The sequence below is a fragment of the Gopherus evgoodei genome, chromosome 5 (genome assembly GCF_007399415.2).
Source record: "Gopherus evgoodei ecotype Sinaloan lineage chromosome 5, rGopEvg1_v1.p, whole genome shotgun sequence".
NCBI classification, from domain to species: domain Eukaryota; kingdom Metazoa; phylum Chordata; order Testudines; family Testudinidae; genus Gopherus; species Gopherus evgoodei.
In genome coordinates this window covers 58,532,488-58,553,473 of record NC_044326.1, presented here as the reverse complement: position 1 = coordinate 58,553,473, position 20,986 = coordinate 58,532,488, and the positions used below count along the sequence as shown (strand labels likewise).

Below are 20,986 nucleotides of genomic sequence, written 5' to 3'. Positions count from 1 at the left end.
CTAGTCGTACTGAGACCATTTAGAGAAAGAGATTGAGTTTGCTCTACAGCCTTAGCTAATAGCCATGTGGCTTTTAGCTCATGCTGTAGAGGCTCACACACTAAGCTCCAGAGGCCCTAGGTTCAATCCTGGCAACTGGGATCTGTCGGTGTTACATATACTAACACTCCTCTTTCTGACACCATTTAGTTACTGATGGGAGATCAAGATGTTATTACGGAAGTCCCAGCAGCACTGAAACGGTTGGCCAAATACATGGTGCGTGGCTTCTATGGGGTAGAGTACGCACTGGTCCTTGATGTATTGATCCGATACCCCTGTGTGAAGGAGGATGACTTGTTGCTACTGCTCAAGTATGAACGCAAACAGTTGCGCACTGTCCTCAACACACTCAAGGCAGATAAATTTGTCAAGCTGCGCATGCGGGTTGAAACAGGGCCCAATGGGAAGAGTACAAGGCATAATTACTACTATATCAACTACAAGGTGCTGGTGGATGTGGTGAAGTACAAACTGGATCATGTGCGCCGGAAGATAGAAGCAGATGAGCGGGATTCAACTACTAGGTCCTCCTTCAAGTGTCCGTCTTGCTTCAGCACTTACACAGACCTGGAAGTAAATCAGCTGTTTGACATATTCACAGGTATGCCAGCTAGAATGCTCATCCACTCTCATCTTTCAGGAAATCGTTGGCAGCATTAAATGTGTCTGGACCTGTGCACATTTCATAATAGAACCAGGTTGGTTGGGTTATGTTTTTGGACATTTGCCCTAAAAAAAAAAAATGTACAAGAAATAATTGGACTTGTAGAATGAGCTGTGGTGACATGGAAGGGTATTCTTGTAGCTAAAATGCAGCCCTGGGATTCAGATTAGTCTCAGCTCTGCTATGGACTTGCTGTTTGACCTTGGCCAAGTAGTTTAACCAAGTTTTACATGTCTTTAATTTCCTCGCCTTTTAAAATGCAAGTAAATTCCCATTTCATCTGGGGTTAAATTAATTTAATGATTATAAATGCATGAAGATCCAGAGGCAGGATGCCATAAAGTATTAATAAAACAATTTGAAATGCTATATTTTAACAACATTAACTAATTCTCCTAACACCAGAGGGAGAGGTATAAGCATCCCCATTCTACAGATAGGGAACTGAGACAGAGGTTCAGTGCCTTCCCAAAGCCACGAGCAAGTCAGGAGCTGAGATGACATAAGAACTCAGGAGTTTCTGCCCCTTCTTCAAGCCAACTGAACCAGAAGTTGCATTTCAGATTCACAGGACAAGGCATTGGGAGGTATGATGCAATGGCAATCTGACACCTACACTATAAACATCTGGGTAGCTGGTAAGGATGAATGAATCAGAAAGAATGAACAAAGCTTGATTTTGAGATTGTAAAGGGAATTTGCAGGGCTGTGTGCTGGCAAAATCCTTGACTTGTAAACTGAGCAAATTTTATCTGTAATCACTGAAACAATAAATATGGAAGCGGCTGATGGTGACACTTTTTCAGAGTAACTGTTCAGAGTAGGACTATATATTTCAAACAGGTTCCTTGAGGTAGAGGTACTGGTTTTCACTGCAGGATTCAGCTAGAAATAGCGCCATTGTGTTTAAAAGGACACTCAATTTAAACATCAAATCTGCCTGAAAATATTTTACCTCTTGTTCCATGTTACATCTAAAATGAGTGAACGAGTGTAAGATATTAGAAGAAACTGACTATACAGAAGATGTTGCCAAATGCACAGTTTCTTTCCTCTGGTAGTCTCTGTGGATCTTTTACACAACAAGTGTGTCAAAATCAGAAGCAAATGTGTTTGTAAAACTCTCATTGTTCCCTAGGATTCAGAGGCAGGACTAGTATCAGCAACTCCTTTTTAACAAAATTTTTTGAGATTAACGGATTTCAAGTTGATTGTGTCTCTTCAATAAATGGTTGTAGCATGGAATTGAGTTGTTCTTCAAAAGTCTTATTTATTGGGGGAGCAAACTCCTTGGCAAAGATCTCTGCTAAATTTTTGTATCTTTTACTAACCTGTGAAATTCAAATGGGGGTGATGGTGCAGAGACTTTCCGCTGCACCTACTGCAATGCTGAAGTTGAGGAGGATGCCTCTGCGCTTCCCAAACGAGATGCTCGAACCTTGCTAGCAAAATTTAACGAACAGATCGAACCCATCTTTGCACTGCTGCGCGAGACTGAAGATGTTGCTCTACCACATGATTTGCTTGAGCCTCAGCCAACAGAAATTCCAGAGCTATCAGAAAGGTATGAAGAGAAATCTCTTTTCAATACATGTTATAACTTATGGAAACAATCTTTCCTGGCTCACTTCTTCCAGAGCATAATTTAAACTAAACTTGTAAATCTTTCTTCCCATGTAAGAAGGGGACAGAAAGTGGCCCAAGATGATGAGGTAAAATCATGCTGACTAGAATAATGAATTGTCTTTCAAAAGGCCACTAAGGCCTATATTTACATAATTTAGTTCTGACTCCTGTGCATCTAAACATTGGCATCTTTTCGTCACTGTGCCTTCCTTAAAACTACCAGCCTACTTCTTTTCTGTATCTGCCTAAAATCCTGATAACTGCTTAAAAAATTAGAACTAACACACTTTGCTAGGCTCTCCTTCACTTCTTTCCCTCCATCTTATTTTTCATGCCAATCTCTTCCTTCTCCTATTATTTCCAACCCAGTTATCTGCTCTCTTGCTCCTGACTCCTTCCACTCCTGACCTTAATCCCCTTCAGTCACTCACCTGTCTCACTTTCCTTTCCACATTCAAACATGCCCTTGTTTTCCTCTTTTTAAAACTCCATTGGATTCACTCTCACAGAACCCTCCTCTTCCTGTTCCCCTTCAGCCTCTGTTCCTACTACTCTGCACTCAATAGTTTCTAATATTTTCCCTCCAACTTTTTGCCATGTGGCTTTCTCCAACTTTCCTTCACAGACATTACTCTCAAGAAAGTCCCCAATAACTGTTGCTTGATCAAGTTAAGCCCTCTTCCACTGTCCTCCCCACCCCCCAACCTCATGGCAATGTTTCTCATCTCTCTGCTCCCTCTGACATGGTATGTGTTATTCCCATCTCAACTTTGTTCCCCCCACACACACTCCTTTCTGCTTGTCTGAAGTCTTTGTGTTGATTCCCATGGTTCTCTACATCTTTTCCCCCCTCTATCTTCCATGAATGACTTGTCCCTCATCATTGATACCATTACTACTTGACTCCCATATTTGCTTAGATGACAGGTTATTTGTGTTTTGTGTTTTAACTTTCCCACTTAAGCCCCATCCTCTCTTCTTTTCTTAATCCTTCCTATTACCCAAGCTCACAGCCTTGATCACTTTTGATTCTCCTCTGCCTCCTTTCCTGCACTTCCGGGCCCTCAAGCACATCTTACTGCTTCTTTCTCTAAACTTCCAAAGTTCCAGCCCCCCAAAACTACTTGTTGGCAGGCTTTCCTAACACTTACTCCTTGACTACTGCTATTTACTTCTTACTCACTTTCAGCATTCTCTGTCTCCATCCCTATTTATATCTTCTTGAACACCTGCCCAACAACTCCTTTGTCTCCTCTAAACTTTCCTTTTACAAAGTCTAGAATGGAGTCTCTTTAATGCTGCACTGCAACAAGTTCTTGCTTAATATATGCCAAGTTCAATGCATAGAAAATAATAAATAAACCTAAAATCCTTTTCTGTGCAACATTCTAGTTTCACTGTTCTTTCTACTTTATTTGTCTTGTATTGTGCCTGAGTGGTTTGTGTTTGGTTTTTTGTTTTTTTTTTCCCCATAACTGTTTAACATACAGACCTGTTTGTTTGGCATATCTGTAGTGTATGGCACTCTTAAAAACTCCCAATTATTAAAGGTGTGTATTTACCTCTCAAATTCAGATTTTTTTTCACATTGGGGGGAGTTTCTTGCTTCTTAAAAGTTTGTTATATTTCTCTCTCTTAATTTGGGCTACTCTTGTTCTCTTTACTCTCTACTGTCCTGTGAAAACCATGATATTAATCCTGACAATACACTTGATCCAAAAATGTGCTCTAGAAAAGAGTATGCAGCTATTAAGGGCTCAGAACCACACACATTAATCGTGGGTTGGGGAGGAGATAAAATTATCTCAAGATATGGTGTAGCTGGCCAAACTGAAATTAATCTTGTGTCAGTTTCCTTGATTTGAGAGATGTGGTGGTGGTGTATTTTTGTGGGGGGGGTTTTACATACCCTGGAGTTTGGGAAAGTGACATCCTGGAAGCAAGAATTAAACTTTTTTTCCTTCAGCTTTGAACAGAAGGTGTGTTCAAGCATCCTGGACTCCAGTACCCATCCTGAGAAATGGGCCAACAAGAATTCATCTGTTGCTAATATGTATGTTCAAAACTTGGTCATTGATGTCCAAGATTCTGAACCAAAGAAGAAAGGGAAGGAAAAAGTGACTAAAGAACATCCTATATGGATGACACAAAGTACTGTACAAGGAGCATCTTCATATGCAACTGACTCCAATATTGGTAAGACAAAGTTCAAGACCCTAACATTTGAATGTATGGTCATGTTCTGATATGTCCGTGTAGTTAGGAATGTACTGTAATTAATTATCTCCTGACCACCACCTTAGTAACTGGTGGATACTCAGCACTTTTGAAAACTGTCCTTATGTTGGTACCTAAATACAGACTTAAGAACCTTGCTTTAGGCACCAAGTTCTGAAAAATTCCAATCTTTTAGTAGCCTTATATTTTAAAATATCTTCTTGAATGATGTATTCTATGTAACAATACATCTTTGTAAAGCTCTTCTAAATCTGGGAATAGCAGGAAACTGAATGCTGCTTTAGGGATATTTATATCTGTACAAGTACCTATGTAGGGAGACTTCTGCTAATAGAGGGCTCTTTAAGCAAGCAGACAAAAGCTAAACAAGATTCAATAGCTAGAAGCTGAAGCTAGATAAATTCAAGCTGGAAATAAGATGTATTAAGAGGGTAACTAACCATTTGAAAATCTTGCCAAGGAATGAGGTGTATATTTTTTTTTTCCCATCCCTTGAAGCCTTTAAATCAAGGTTGGGACACCTTTATAAAAGATGCATTCTAGCTCAATCAGACATTATGACTTGTGATATATAGGAGATAAGATTAGTTTATACTAACTAGTTCCTTCTGGCCTTAACAAATATAAATCTATACAGGACAAGATTTTTCAAATGCTAGTAGTGATTCAGCATGTTCACCTAGCCTAGAGACACTTAAAGTGTACTAACATTCAAAAAGTGCTGAGCACTCTTTTTTGAAAACTGGGCCCTTTTGGAGCACCAAGTTTGAGACACACCTTATTCACTGATCACTTCTGAAAACGCTGGCCTCCGACTCCAAAAGCTGAAGATGAGGTTTGGATTAGATTTATAAACAAAAATCTGAAGGCTTAAAGGAATACACCTCTACCCCGATATAAGCCTGTCCTTGGGAGCCAAAAAGATCTTACCACGTTATAGATGAAACCATGTTATCTAACTTGCTTTGATTTCCCCAGAGTGCGCAGCCCTGCCCCCTCCCCCCCCCAGAGCACTGCTTTGCCACGTTTATACCCGAATTCGTGTTATATCGGGGGTAGAGGTCTATTCTGTACATAAGGCTGAGGAGGGCAATCTACTGATAATCAGGAAACAAGTATTAACCACAGAATAAACCATTAAAGTAGGTCAGTTTAATCAAATATAATCTTGTTCAGAATTTTTCAGTAGAGGAGTAAGTTATACAATGTGCCAGATCCAACTACAAAAAAATCTTTACTGGCTCAATGCTTCTAAGGTAACTTAAATATATTTCAAACATAAATCTAATTTTATTTCCTAACTGATACATCTGGTGCTGAATTACAGAAGCAGCCAGGGTGGCATGTCTAGAAAATCTTTGAAACAGGTATGCTCAATATCAGATACAATAACTACAGCTGAGGTGGCACTCTCTATTTTAAAGGAGGGCTGGAGGTGCATTTACTGTCCTTCACTCTCCATCCCATTTTAATATACTTCATATACCCTACTTATAAATGAACAGGGAAACACTCATTCCATTCACTTGTGAAAGACGTCTTATTCTTTGATTGCAATTGTCAAACTTAAGTAGGATTGTTCAAGTGGCAAATTACGGGTCTGTTTACATGTTAATCGTGTGTGGCTTATTTGGTGCTCTTTTGTTTTTGGGAACAGAAACGTCCAAAGAAACTGATGACTCTGTTAAAGAAGCTGTTCCTGATAATGAAGTAATAAGGACTCTTCTCATCCATGAATCTAAGTCTTCCTCTGGCACAGCTCATCCCCCTCCTCTTGCCAAAAACAAACTGCTTGAGTCAGAAAGTGACACCAGTGAATCAGAGGAGGAGGCTAAACATGCAAAACCTGCGGTAGTTAAAGCAGCAGGGAGTGACTTGGAACAAGAGGAGCAGGAAACACTGGATCCTACAGTAATGGTTGCTGGACAGGCCCACTTGTACAGTGAAGTTAGTGACAATCCAGAGCTAGTGTCACTTATGACAGACGAAGAGAGAGAAATTTACATCAAGGTGGGACAAGAAATGTTCCAGTCTGTCTTTGAGTAAATGCATGAATTAAAAAGCAGTTATACTGCACATGTAAGTTTTTTAGATGTGCTGTGTGAAGTTCCTGTTGTAGCTTAACCTACAGTTGTTGCTGGGTGAAACGCATATAAAGTTGAGGATATTTTTGTGAAGTTGGTGGTATAGTCTAAATTCTCTCCTTGGAGAGCTCGCTATTTAATTTTTACTTCTGTTGCTTCTCCAAAGCAACAAAGTGAAGATGTTGCAGATAACCTTGGTTGTTTCCATATAGTTCCTGTTTGTGAAACAGTCCTAAATTTTGTTTAATATGCTAAGTATTGTAACAAAAAGACAAAATGTAATGCTTTAATTACTTTAGAAGCAGGAATCATCTTGTCTGATCAATAAATAAATCACACCAGGACACAATTGTCTGAGTGCTAAAATAAATGCCTAAAACCAAGTGACCGAACCTAAAAGGATTTAATGGGTCATGTAATCCATATCCCTGCCAAGGTGATGTTAAATTAATTTCCATTTCTTGATAAGTGCATTAAACTCATTGCTGCTGTAACTCCTTTGTGCCAACGTGTTCAACCATTCTTCTGGGGTGGATGCTTTTACTGTGGTGGAGTACAACAGGCAGAGCAATCAAATCTCTGCACCCAGATTTCTAGAGTTAATACTAATACTTGAAATCAAAGCAATGAACAGTCATAACTGCTTGATAGCTAATTTAAAAAGAAAATTGTCTGGATTAGCAAAAACTGTTTTTGCCCTCTGGCAACCCCAAAAAAACAAAACCAACCCACACAGCTAAAAGATTACCAAGTGCTCTGTATCTGATCCCTTTAGGGATGGGTTGGAATTTTAAAAATAAAAAATCTCAGGGTAAAGTGTGAGCTGAAGTCCCAGAGAAGAGGTAGGTTCCTCCATAGAAAATCACTTCATTCATAGTCGGAGGCCAGAAGGGATTATTGCAATCATCTAATCTGCCCTCCTGTACAACACAGGCCAGATGCTTTTACCCACAATTCTTAGAGAATGTTAGGGGGAAAAAAATCCAACCTGATTTAAAAATTGCCAGGGATGGAGACTCCACCATGACCCCTGGTAAACTGTTCCAATGATTAATTACTCCTACTATTAATTTCTTGTTCCCAGTCTCAGGTGCTCTAGCTTCAACTTCCAACCACTGCAGAATGTTGGCCTTTGTCTGCTAGACTGAAGAGCCCATTATTAAATAGTTATTCCCCTGTTAAAATCTATAGACTGTAATCAAGTCACCCATTAGCCTTCTCTTTAAGCTCAATAGAGTGAACTCTTTGAATCTACCACTATGGCATGTTTTCTAATCCTTTGTAACAGTTTCTTCTCTGAACCCTTTTGAATTTATCCACATCCTTTTTGAATTGTGAGCACCAGAACATGACGTACTATTCCAGCAGAGGTTGCACCAGTGCCAGATACAGAGGAAAAATAACTTCTACTTTTACTGAAGATTCCCCTCTTCATGCATCCCAGGATGGAGTTTGCTGTTTTGGCCGGTGTCACACTAGGAGCTCATGTTCAGTTGATTATCCACCATGACCCCCAAATCTTTCAGAGTCAGCTTCTCAGAGAGTCCCCCATCCAGTAGGTTTCTATGGCCCGTTGTTGGTTCTTATATGTATGTTTACATTTTAGCTGTATTCAAATTCTTTGTATGCATGGTTTACCAAGTGATCCAGACTGCTTTGAGTCAGTGATAGTTCTCTTACTTATCACTTCCCCAACTTGCCAGCTGCAAATATTTTCAGTGATTTTATTTTCTTCCATAGTCTTTAATAATAAATTGCATATGTTCAAGAACTGATCCCTGCAGGCCTCTCACTAGAAACATCTACTCAGTGATGATTCCAAGTCTACAATTCAAGACTTATCAGTTAAATTAAACCCATTTAATAGCATTTTAGTTTTTTAACCAATGTTGTGCTTTTCTTAGTCATGAAGAGTCAGGCAGCATTGGTGAATCCAAGGTAGAGCTTACATTGTTCTATGAAACTAAATACACACAGATTTACCATGTTACTTCTGTTTTGGAACTAGATTGTGCTTCAAACGGTAGTGGCAGGTATTGTAATGCGCCTTTGGTCCCTAAAGGGTTCCTGGCCAATTCCTTTTTGATGTAGTATTTGATTTCCTCTAAGCAATAGTTACCTTTTACAAGGTTCTTGAGTACCTTTTTGCCCCTGTATCATGTTTGGTGATAAAGCCACCAGAACACTGGCTTAAGTTCACTTTCTCCTGCAATCCTGTTTAAAGTACTATACTCCCTTCTGGTATTATGCAATGTAATTTAAGTTATGCAACTTTCATAACAGGATGATTAAGCAAAGGAGGGAAGGATGAGTTAATGGGATCCATGGACTAAAACTACAGTTGGAAAAGAAGTGAGGCATGGACATGAGAACTATTTTAGCTTGGTGGAAAATGCAGAAGCAGCTTTATTCCTCCGTAGATACATCTGCTAGTTAAGATGCCTCTTACAAAAGGCAATAGCTCTAAGGCAGAGGTTCTCAAACTGGGGGGTCACAAGTTGTCAGCCTCCACCCTAAACCCCACTTTGCATCCAGCATTTATAATGGTGTTAAATATTAGTTTTTAATTATAAGGGGGGGTCACACTCAGATTTGCTATTTGAAAGGGGTCACTAGTACAAAAGTTTGAAAACTACTGCTCTAAGGCAGGGGTCTTTTTGCTATTTCAAGTGTTGTGAACACTTATCAAAATGCAGGACTGCAAAGCTACAGAAGTGATATCTGGATAAGCCCACAGAGAACATACTGCAGCATTTGGCCTCAAATCATTTTCCTTGGAGAATGAAATGTTAGGAGCCTTTAGTGTAACTGATGTGAAAGTGGGTCCTGGAGACATTCTGAGGGCTAGTTTTCTGTTCAGTTCTTGATTAAACAGCTGAAGTTGGAAGTCCAGACATAAGATGTCTGAGGCCTTGGACCAAGTGACTATTCACATGTACACCCCACGCATTGACTGTAGTAGAAAAACTTCTGTCTACCAAAGCAGACAGACAGACAGCTCTTTCTATTCATCTTCCCCTTAGTGGTTCAATGCTGATGTACAAATTCAGAGAATGCCTTGTTCAAGGAACTTTGAAATTCTAAAGAACATCTTAAAGCACTTATCACTATGAAACAGTAGAGATGTCTCCTCCTCTAGTTGTTGTAACTGCAACAAGGAAGATTGGTTGCAATATTTATTGGTCAAAACAATCTTTAGTTCAATGGCTAAAGTGGCATAACCTTCTGGCAGATTCCCAACCCCATGTTTGAACCATATGTTTAAAGATCTGCAGGCTTCAAGAGTACCACACATCTTAGGGGTGTCTTTTTGGCTTTGAGCCAAAAGCAAACAATCCTTATCAGTTTACTCTATGCAGAGATTAGAGAGACTTGCCCCCTCTGTTCATTTCTCTCCCTGCCCCCCACCCCCAATTGTACAGAAGTTGAGCAGTTATTATGGGGTCTGTATTACTCCTCTAGTCTGGACTCTAGTAGCATTGCAACTGCTGAACAACTTGTTCCCCCAGTTGGAGAGAATGACTTCCATTGTCTAATGATCAGCAAGCAATAAGGAAAGGAACAGATGCAATTACTGGAGCCCCAAAGTCAGGGATGCTTTCTGCACCATGTAGGGGAACTGCCAAAATAAGACCTTTAGGATAAAGGGTGAAACATTTAAGTCAGGTATTTCAAAAGTTACAGTTCTCTTAGTTGGTACCAAAAGGCCCCGATAGTGATAAAATACAAGCTATTTTTGTTTGTCTACAGTTCTATAATGTACTGCTATTAATTTTAAATGCACTGATTCCTGAAACATGCATATTCACTTTAAGGATTTGGTTACATAAAAATAACCTGAACTAAGAAGTTAGCAATTGAAAGATTGCTGGGTTGATAGCTAGGGAAATCTGTTTAGTTCAAATATTGATGTGTACTGTCAAGTGTTAACTAACATTTACAAAATGCCAATTGGAAACCTAGAGTTAAGAAGTGTTAGTCTTGCTTACGGAATGCATAACGTGTTAGTTTCTAAAATCTTGACTGTATGCTCATATCTGAACGGTTAAGTGTATTCAGTTTACATTAAAGTTACAAAGTTCAAAAGTGAGTGAACTGGACGGAGCTGGAACAAGGAAAGATTTAGTTTTTAATTGGACAGCAGGAGGATATAGAAGCAGCAACTACACAGTTAAAATTGGGGTACAGAGGCAAGGAACAGGCTTCACGTCTTGAACTTAGAGCCCTGTGAGGTGTGTGTTTTTTGTTGTTTGTTTTGAGGAATAGCACTAATAGTTTCATGACTTATAGGGGATCATATTACCTTGGGGGAAGAGGGGACAATACGCAAGTCTGAGATCATCCTTGGGAACAATGACCAATGCAAGTGTTATTTGAAACTGACTCTTGTAAAGTAGGCTGTTAAAAAATAAATATAAGTATCCCTCAACACTTACTTCCCCTATGGAATTTGTCACCAGGTGCTATTCAAGTTCGCTGTTAAGTGGCAGTGATTGAGGCACTGTCCTTTATGCCAGGGAATAATCAGACATACCCTGGACAAACTAAACACAACTGAATATAGTCAGTTTAGAAGTGGTTTATGATTATGCCAATTTAGTTTGTCACATTTTCCTTCCTTACATTTTGCTTGTGTAGAAGACCTATACAAAGGGGGGCAAACTGATTATATAAGAAGTGCTCAAATGCAGATCAAAGAAACTTCTCTCATAACATCTCAAATTATTGTAATAGAAGTTGTAGGCAAAGACATTTTCAGAGCCCTTTAAATTGTTTGCAGTGTTTATAGCAACGTTGGGCCCACCCTCATTTAAATTCAGGGTTTTTTTTTTAATCCAGCATCCATCATGTGTAGGAAATAGTAATGCTTTCTATCTCCTCTCCAAAAAGTTACTCTACTTAATATTTGAGTTCCCTTAAGTTCTCTGATTTCTGCCTCCCACAACTAGACATATTTAAGTTAAAGGTAAGCATTCATATTACTCTAAGGCTACATCTACTCTACAAGCTAGGGGTAGTATGCCCAGCTCCTTTATAAATACTCAGTAGCTCAAGGAGAGCTAGCTTGACTAAAAATAGCAGTGCAGCTACAGTAGCACTAACAACAGTAGCACAGCACAGCACATACCCACAGGATGCAGGGATAGTGTATTCAGTACAGTTATGTCATACCAGTGCCCCTGCCACCACAGCTACACTACTTATACTCCTGCTAGCTCTTATACACACACACACTAGGTTGATATGTGAGCTGGGACACTCAGTCCTAGGTTATAGTGCAAACATAGTCCAAGATGACAAACACTCCTGTTTTCCTTACAACATCAATCATCTGCTTGGGCAATTAACAGTACAGCTACACCTGCATAGTACTGTACCAGGTGAAGGGGAAAATCTTTGGTTTTTTTTTTGAAAGCTACCCTCCCCCACAACAGATTGATAGGAAAACTGACAGCATCCCTTTAAATGGCACACTGTACTGTCTACAAATAAGCATTCAATACAAAGCACTGCATGTTGTGCAGGAGAGCTGGATGCCTTCACACAGCATCATAAGAACTTCTCCAGAAACTATAAAATAATGGCTCAAAGACTTTACAGACAAGTCCAACCTTTATTTAAAACTACATTTTAAAATTACTAAACAAATCACAATGAATAAAAAAGATTAAGACAGAAAAAGAACAGTGCAGTAACAGTAACTAGAGGATTCAGTTACAGATGTTTAAACTGCCCTGGGCTGAAGTTGGCATATCTATCCTAAAGGCAGTAGTGCGTCAAACTAATTTACATTTTTATACAGATTCAAATTCAGTGAAGTTTGTGCCAATTTTCTATATGCACTGGTAAATGTGGAGAGGGGCTAAGGAGGAGTTTCTGGAATTTTTTTTCATGCACTTTGGGCTCCAGCAGTTTCTGCAAAATAAAAATTGTACTCATTAATGTCCAGGAACAATTACTGAATCTCAGATACATATCTTAACGGGTATATATTTAAAAGTATTGCTGAGAACATCTTGACAAAACAAGTCCCTCCTCGTTGTTGTCTATACACAGTATGCACATTGTGTTAGTTGAATAGGTGCAATCCATTATGTGGGCACTCTGATTTCATACAAAAGCACCCTAATGTAGTTACCAACTTAAGCAAAATTGAAAGAGGGTACTCAACCCACACCAAGTGTCCACAGAAGCAAGCTCCATCAATTTAACTAGATTGGTTTAGAAACCAATCAATTAAATGCAACTTGTGGGGAGACCAGCCCTTAGTGCCATTAAATGTGAATCTAACATTTAGGAGGAAAATTACAATGTCTTGTTCCAATACTAGGCACTGTTTTAGGCAGTGACTGTTGCCATTGCACTAGCACCCTTTAATCTGACAAACAAACGCATGCTATTGATTCAAGGTTTTAAGACAAATTTTAAGTTCTATTTTTTCCCTTAAAAATTAGTTTTAAAATTCTCTTTAAATTCAGGGTGGAATTAAAATAATGAATTTGTATGTCAGTTAGCCTAACAGTCTATTGTAGTGTAATTTTTTACACTCAAAATATGTCATATTACATTTCAATTTCTATCAGAAAGTAAACCAGAAAATATCAGTTTAAGTAACTAAGACCCATAATCAGCAAGGTATTCCCAGGCTTTTAAAATACCACTTCTGGTTTTGTGACTTGCATCTTCATATCTTGAACAAGAGAGAGAGGGTTCAACCTCCTTTCCTTGTTCTTTAAGTATTCCTCTTAGGCATCTGAATTACATGTTTAAAAATGTCATCAAGAGATTTCTGGTTACATCAGACTTAGGTGACTACTTTTTAAAAATCTGCTACACTTGGGATTTTTCCCTGTCATCCTTCACTTGTTCTTTCCCCTATTCAAAATGTAACTAAAGCATCTCACCTCGATGCAGTAGTCACTGCAGATTAAGACTTTATGTACAGATCTGACCCCAGTCACCTATGAGCGAAGGCGTTTTGAATCACATAACAAAAAAGTGTATTAAACACTAGTAGGCTACTCCTGGGGGAATTCTGCATCACTGTGCAGGTGCAGAATTCATGTCCTCCACAGATTTCTTTGCTTCCCTGCAGAAAAGTGTCTTTGGATAGGAGAGCAAAGGAAATCCATAAGAGCAGTCACACAGCACTCCCTGGCAGCACAGACAGGTTGATTCGGGCACCAAGAGCAGCCAAGAGAGATGTAAATCACACTCCCCCAGTGTTGAAGGAGTGGGCAGTCATGTGTGAGAGAGAGAGAGACAGACACACCCTGTCCCTCCCACTCACTATTGCAGCATGCTTGGCATGGAGGAGAAGGGCTTCTGGGTGTGTCTTTGTGAATTCCCCAGGAGCATAAAACAGGTGTAAAAGTTTTAAGGCTCCTTTACATGGCCAGAGTGGTGTAAAGGACAGCATGGCCTTATAAATATTTAAATGGTTAGAACTGGTCTAAATGTTTGGACTGAAAAAGTACTCCATAAACTATTTGCTACTGAACTTTCTGGAGATGGTCAGTAGCCAATATAAATTGTGAGTCTGATTCCCCAGCCCTCACTGGCTCTTCAGTTGCCTATGATGTAACACTGAGCATATGGCTGCATATATTTGTTGACTAATAACTAGGAAAAAAAAAAGGGTCAAACCTAGCTACATTACTATTAGGCAATGTTTTGGGGGATTTCCTCCAATGCTCCCCACTCCCATTCTCCAAACACTGTATTGTAGTTTAAATAAATTACTGAAATAATTGAAACCAGCATGATTATATTGTAGTATTTTGATAAACAAAATATGCAGAATTTTTAATTTTTTGGTACAGAATTCCCCCAGGAGTAGCTGATGTATAACTTACAATATCAGATCCTTCCTTACCATTAACTTCCCTTAGAAAAGGATTGCTTCTTTAGTCACAGTCAAGAATATCTTGACAGGTAAAAATTAGTGGAAGCAGCAGCAGAAAAAAGAACATTTATGTCAATACAAATTTTCCAGTATGTCATAATGAAAACTGATACACTGACAATCGGAAGATTGAGTTTTCTTGCTTTACTCAGCAATAATCCTGAAGGTTTTAGACCCTAAAAAAGCTTAACTCTCCCAAGAGGAGATTCATGAGTTAGGAATTTAAAGAATCTCTCACCAGGTTCTTTCAGTGTTTGAGAGTCTCCAGCTAATTCTTCACCTTGCGTTCCATCACCATCTAGTATTGCATCAGACAAAGTGTTAGTCTGGGCCTCAGCCATCATTTTCTTCATTAGATCTGCCTTGGGAGTGGATAAAACAAATTAGTTTCCAGAGTCATATGTATTTCTTCCCTCCCCACATCCCCTCAATTTAAAAAACAAGACTCAGTTCTGTGATGGCCACTTCTAAGTACAGAAAAGCGCAAGCAAAATACCTCTGAATATACTGTGAGTTTAAGGGGCAAGTCTTCAACTTTCACAAAGTCATCTTCATCAGACTTTTGACTTATGTTTCCAGATCCAGCTTCCTGTTGATGACAGAATTTGACATTTTAAGAAGAAAGCAGAGATGCATGATTCTGTTCTAATATAGATATCTGATAATTCTCTTAAAATATAACTAAAAATAAAAGAAATGAAGTGCCTGTGTGCTCAATTTAACCTACAAACTAAGTGAGTCTGGAGAGAAGGCTTAACTTTGAAATGACAAATTTTATATTCAAGACAGACAATATGGAAACTCAAGCTATACGTACATATTCATGCACTAACACAGGTGACTCTGTATCAGGGCTGCCAGCCATGGAGCTTTCTGGGCTTCCTGTCAAGGATTTGGTTTCTGATATCTGAATTTCATTTACTAGTAATGAGGGGCTTGGCTCTTCAGTTGCTGACACCTCAGTAGCAGTAACAGACTCAGCTGCACTGACTGTTAGAAGTTGCTTATTCTCCAGCATATTGAGATAATGAGGTAAAATAGCAGGCACATCTTGTTCATCTAAAAACACAAAACATTTTAATCCAGACATGGATTTTGACAAAGTAAATGGCTTATTTTTTTTTATTTTTTTTAAATTTAAATGAACAACAAAAGCAAGTTTCCAGCAGACATTAGTCAATTTGTCTTTGACATGAACGGAACAGGAACAGAAATCAAATTTTGCTGAAATATTTGAGAGGGCAACAGCCCTGTTAACACTCAGTGCAAACTAAAATGAACCTATTTAAAAGCCAATATATCAAGTTACAGATACCACATATTAAATATCTTCCTGAAGTTTACAGGCTAACCTTAAAGTCAAGCATCATTTTGTAAATAAAGAGATCAATTGTGGCAAAAAACTTGACCAATCTGCCTAGTTCATAGATCAGATTCATAGTAAGCAGTTCAATATTTTAGGCTTTTTTTTTTTTTCAAGTTATTTCAAAGAATGTATAAAAAAGATAATATAAAGCCATAATTTACAAGAAACTCAGTAGGTCATTTTAAAATATTGTCATCAATATTGTCAAACAGTGACATCAAAATCAAATATTTTAAGTTTAGAAATTAATGCAATTTTTTACTGGTAAATTGCTGAAGTGCAAAACTACACTCATTTTAAAGTTGTTTGGCACTAAAACAGAGTAATCCTTAGCAGTGTTTTGGAAAGTTAATCAATCTGCAGTTGTTAAACCACAGATTTGTTAAGTCTGTTAATTTAAAATTCTGATTTTTAAATTAGCTTTTTAAATCATCCACAAACTTTATATCAAAACAAAATGTAAAATACAATCTTTTGAAGGCAAGGTTAGTATTTTTTTATGATGAGTCAGCATATTGTGATTAAGTTAGTTTTCTTCCCTACACTGAAGATATTGAGAGACTTGACACTATTCCCAGGGGCGGGTACGACTTTAGAACAGAATGGTGCATGCAGAAAGGATCTGACATGAATGTTGAAGTTAAAGCACAATTATTATGAGGACTGATGGGAACTTAAAGGGCAAATGTACAATGTGAGGTGCACATAACTGTCTCTTATTTTTTAGTCTGTGTATGCTCTTCTTACATAAAAATTTTAAACAGTACAATGTGCAGAATTTCTTAATATGTTTTGCATGACTGCTGAAGCACTACAGAATCCAGAGAGCTAGAGTTGTCAATCTATGAGAGGAGCATGTGTCAGTGCAGAAAACAGACTACTGCTAATTGTCTGTAATAGAAAATAAATCTTAGGTGAGAAAACGCAACCATCATCACATGCGGTAGACTGGCCATCTTTTGCCAATAAGTAGCTAAGAACAGAAGGGCAATTTATTTTTGGAACAGTTATAGGAGTGCTGACATTTTCCCATCACTTCTCTAGTAGATATGGATTTGATTTAGTCCCCATCTAAGATAAGATTTCTCACACAGGAAAGATCACAAATATTTTTAAACACTTATTATTGACAATGAAGGATGAAAATGGCAGGGAGTGAGAAGTAGGCACAGCAGCAATTATCTGTTGACTATGAAATTCAAGCTTTATGTTCCAGTTTACTAAAGTATTATCCTCATCAGCTATTATTCAATAGCATGGGTTATTTCTTCTCTTGATACAAGAATATTCAGTTAAAATTGTGTGTGAACCATATCAAAACAATCCATAAAGTTATACCATGGACAAATGTCAAAATGCAACTCTATCACATACACTCAATTATATTCAGGTTTCTCTTTTAAAATGCTTGTTTTTTCTCATTTAATACAATTAGATCTCAGCACATGCAAGATCAGTAAAACAATCCAATTTTAAAAAAATGAATATATTCTTACAAGTTTAGTCAACTTCTTCCTTCTTGTAGAAGGCAAATTTACATGAAAGCGACAGTATGATTTTTTTTTTGTTATGTACATAATTTAAATTTTTATTCAGATCTTACCTTTAGCACTAAGAGATTTCTGCTTAGTTGATAAAATCTCATATTCATTTGGTTTATCAGATTCATCTGTTGGAATCTATATGGGAAAAATCATGTTTAGATGAGAAATTTCTATTAGGGAGAGTTTAGTAGTTCATCTAGTCTACCCCTCCCTGTCCCAAGTCCCCACACCAGTTATGCTTGTTCCTTACAGTATAACCGCCAACATCTTGTCTATATTAGTTTAAATACTCAGTAAGTTCTACTGTTTATTCCTGTTCTACTGTTTACTTCCTTTTACCTTATTAGTCCTCATCATAAACCCATACATCAAACTGAAAATCTCCTCTATCAGCATTTACATCATTCAGTACTTTTAAGCAGTTATACTTGCCTACCTCTTAGGCATTTTAGCAAAATGAACATGTTTTTAAAAGGTCTTTATAGGTCAGTCCTTCCAACCCTTCACTCACTGGCAAATTAAGGAACAAGTCTCTAGAACCAAATCATTAGAAACTCTTGAATGAGTATGAACAATGAAGTGGCTCAACAGCTAATAAAATACTGAACTTTTATTTTGGAATCGCTACCGTACTAGAAGGCTAGAGAGTAGCCAGTAGTTGTACCTATTTTTAAATTAAAAAAAAGCTCTAGAAGTGATCCTTAAAATTACAACCTACTAAACTTACTTCAGTACAGTTAAACTGTACTGAAAAAATTTAGAATAGAATCATAAACAAGTATTGGCACATGGGATGATGGAATGGCTTCTGCAAAGGCAAATGGAGTTTTAGTTACCAACAAAAGAATGAAGAAAGAACCATCACCTGCCAATGTATCTGGACTTTCAAGAAGTCTTTGATAAACTGTCTTAATATGTCTATTTCCTTGCCATAAATGCTATCACAGAAAAGATGGAAACAGTTGCCGTGTTCTTTTAGAAAACTGAGTAGCAAGGATATGACCAAACCTTTTTTACTGTAAGCTATCATATTACAATGAGAATAGGTTTCTCTGTCAAATCCTTTAGTACAAACTGAAGTTACATTCATGTCCACGTCTACAAACAGTTATTTTGCATTTTGAAAGGGGGCAAGAGTGGGGTTTTTTAAAATGCCGATTTCAAGAGTTAAATCCAGTTTAAAAAACAGACTGAAAAGAGATCACTACTATGGGGGGTGATCTTATAAAATACAAGTGTTGGAACAGCAGCTTTTATAGAGGATATTTAATACCTAGAGATTGTAACTGAAATATGTAGAGACACATCATGGGACCTATGAAAGGAAGCCACTCTCATACCAAAGCTGCTTTTTAAAATGCCAATGTGAGAGCAAGGCTTTAAACTGATGCACAAAACCAGACTGTGGCTGAAGACTACCCTAGCCAAGTATCTGTTATAAAGAAATCATGAACTTTAACCCAGCAAAATTCAAACTGCAATTTATTTTAACAGTGAAGGATGTGGTACATTTTCTCTCACTTGGTGTCTTTAAATCGAGACTGCATCACTCTACAATATATGCTTTAATTCAACCATAAGTTGTTGGGCCAGATGCCAGGAATCACTGTGTAAATTCTGATGGCCTGTATTATGCAGGTCAGACTAGACAACTGTACTGGTTCTTCTTCTGATCTTCAAAATCTATGAAGATAAGTGATGGGACTAGATGAATATGAAATCTTATGTGCTCACAATCTATGAGCAAACTTCTCTGAAAAATCATCCTATTCAAAGGCAACTCTCTTCTCAAATTTTCTCTCTTTTTCCAATTTGGTGGAAGGAAAAAAAAAGGCTTTATCCATCTAGTCATTACTTATTTCTAACAAAGCAACAACAGTTTGACATCACAAATGGCTACTGAGCAAGTAGGTGTTCTAATAAACTGAACTAACATTATTCACTGAAGGTGGGAAATGAACAGCAGACATATTAAAGTTGGAAACAGTGAATTTAAATAAAGCGTGAGATGCACCCAAACTGAGTGGCATCACAGGGTCACAATGCAACTCCTGTTTAGTGTGACCACCTTTGTCTCCACTTACGGAGGGGAGAATTCACCAAACCGATGCAACCACACAGGCCAGGTCACAACACCTGAAGTGGGGAACCTGGCCCTGTCCTATGAGACAGGAACCACTGTGCGCAGGGGGGGGAGGAGGAGAGGGGGTTGGATGAGTGCAGTGTGGGCTCTTTCTCCAAACCCTTCCTTCTCTCCTCCCCACAGGCTGCCTGCCCTCTCCTAGGCATGGATATATTGTGGTTTTTACACACATCTGCTGTGAAATGTATTAAAAATTGGCATGCCAAATTCTAGTCTTAATTGTAAGGCCAGAAGATACAACTGATCATCTAGTCTGACCTCCCGCATACAACACAGGCCACAATTAACTGCTGTTTGAACAAGTGCATATATCTTTTTGAAAAACATCCAATATTGATTTAAAAGTTTCCATCATGAAGAATCCACCACAACCCTTGATAAGATGTTCTAATGGTTAGTTATCCTCACTATTACAAAATTACATGTTATTTCTAGTCTGAATTTATCCATCTTCAACTGCTAACTATTGGATCTTGTTATATCTTGGCCTCCTATATCGAAGAGCCCTCTTATCAAATTTCTGTTCCCCATATAGGTACTTATAGACTGTCATCAAATCACCTCTTGGCCTTATCTTCTTCATTAAATGAAATAGGCTCAAGGAGCTCAGTCTATCACTAAGAGGCATGTTTTCCAATTCATTTATCACTGTCACAGCTTATCTCTGAATCATATTTAATTTATCAACTACCTTACTGAACTGTGCACAGCAGAACTGGACACAGTATTCCAGTCAGGTTACACTAATACCCAACACAGAAGTAATATAGCCTCCCTACTCATACTCAAGATTGCCTGATTTACATATCCAAGTATTGCATTAGCCCCTATTGACCACAGGGTCACACTAGGTGCTCATGTTCAACTGATTATCCTGGGAAGCAGTGATTCTGAAAAAGACCTAGGAGTCATGCTGGAAAGAGTCTCCCATTCTTTTAAGTATGGCCTACATTCTTTGCTCCCAAATGCATGACTGTATATTTTGGCCATATTATTGCTTGCTTACTTGCTTAACAAGTGATCAAGATCACTATCAGTGATCTGCCCTCTTTCTTTATTTAGCGCCCCCCCCCCCCCAATCTTTGTCCCATCTGCAAACTTTATCAATAATGATTTTTCTTTCCTTCCAGGTCATTGATAAAAACATTAAATAGCATAGGATCAAGAACTGATCATGCAAATATCCTTACCAACAAGAACTCAAGAAGACTGTGTGACAGGAAAAAGGGTATCCATGTATAACATTTCTTTAAAGCAACCCTAGTAAGTAACAGAAGAAAGGACTGGCAGTTCAAGAATACAATGCATAGACAGCTTACCTAGTTGGTACTCACAACAATATTTTAATTAAGGGAAGTTAAGGTTTGTAGAAC

At 38.1% G+C, this 20,986-nt stretch overlaps 2 protein-coding genes across 9 annotated transcripts in view; one reads left to right on the top strand and one right to left on the bottom strand.

Annotated features, from left to right (window-relative positions):
• The first annotated feature begins 158 nt into the window (after positions 1 to 158).
• LOC115652902 (general transcription factor IIE subunit 1-like) lies at positions 159 to 20,983 on the top strand. Of its 2 annotated transcripts, XM_030565544.1 has the most exons (5): positions 159 to 643; positions 2,069 to 2,270; positions 4,299 to 4,528; positions 6,228 to 6,580; positions 20,744 to 20,983. In XM_030565544.1, exons 1-5 carry the CDS (start codon positions 196 to 198, stop codon positions 20,765 to 20,767), a joined length of 1,257 nt encoding a protein of 418 aa, XP_030421404.1. In that variant the 5' UTR covers positions 159 to 195; the 3' UTR covers positions 20,768 to 20,983. The 2 variants fall into 2 exon arrangements, with proteins under 2 accessions (XP_030421404.1, XP_030421403.1); XM_030565543.1 differs by lacking the exon at positions 20,744 to 20,983 and having other exon boundaries at positions 6,228 to 7,082.
• Positions 12,249 to 20,986, bottom strand: part of PCM1 (pericentriolar material 1) — a 97,998-nt gene continuing 89,260 nt past the window's right edge. For all 7 annotated transcript variants that reach the window (XM_030565535.1, XM_030565534.1, XM_030565537.1 and 4 more), the window contains 5 exons: positions 17,530 to 17,605; positions 15,378 to 15,619; positions 15,057 to 15,149; positions 14,799 to 14,922; positions 12,249 to 12,570 (listed from right to left, as the gene is read on the bottom strand). In XM_030565535.1, coding sequence (XP_030421395.1) covers positions 12,545 to 12,570; positions 14,799 to 14,922; positions 15,057 to 15,149; positions 15,378 to 15,619; positions 17,530 to 17,605 — 561 coding nt within the window. In that variant the 3' untranslated portion in view covers positions 12,249 to 12,544. The remainder of the gene's footprint in view (positions 12,571 to 14,798; positions 14,923 to 15,056; positions 15,150 to 15,377; positions 15,620 to 17,529; positions 17,606 to 20,986) is intronic.

What these genes read in the sequence shown, in the direction of transcription:
- LOC115652902 (XM_030565543.1), top strand. Translation starts at nt 196, where the DNA reads ATGGGAGATCAAGATGTTATTACGGAAGTCCCAGCAGCACTGAAACGG. An exon ending in GCTGTTTGACATATTCACAG is followed by an intron (nt 644 to 2,068) that starts GTATGCCAGCTA and finishes GTGATGGTGCAG; the next exon opens with AGACTTTCCGCTGCACCTAC. An exon ending in ATTCCAGAGCTATCAGAAAG is followed by an intron (nt 2,271 to 4,298) that starts GTATGAAGAGAA and finishes TTTTTCCTTCAG; the next exon opens with CTTTGAACAGAAGGTGTGTT.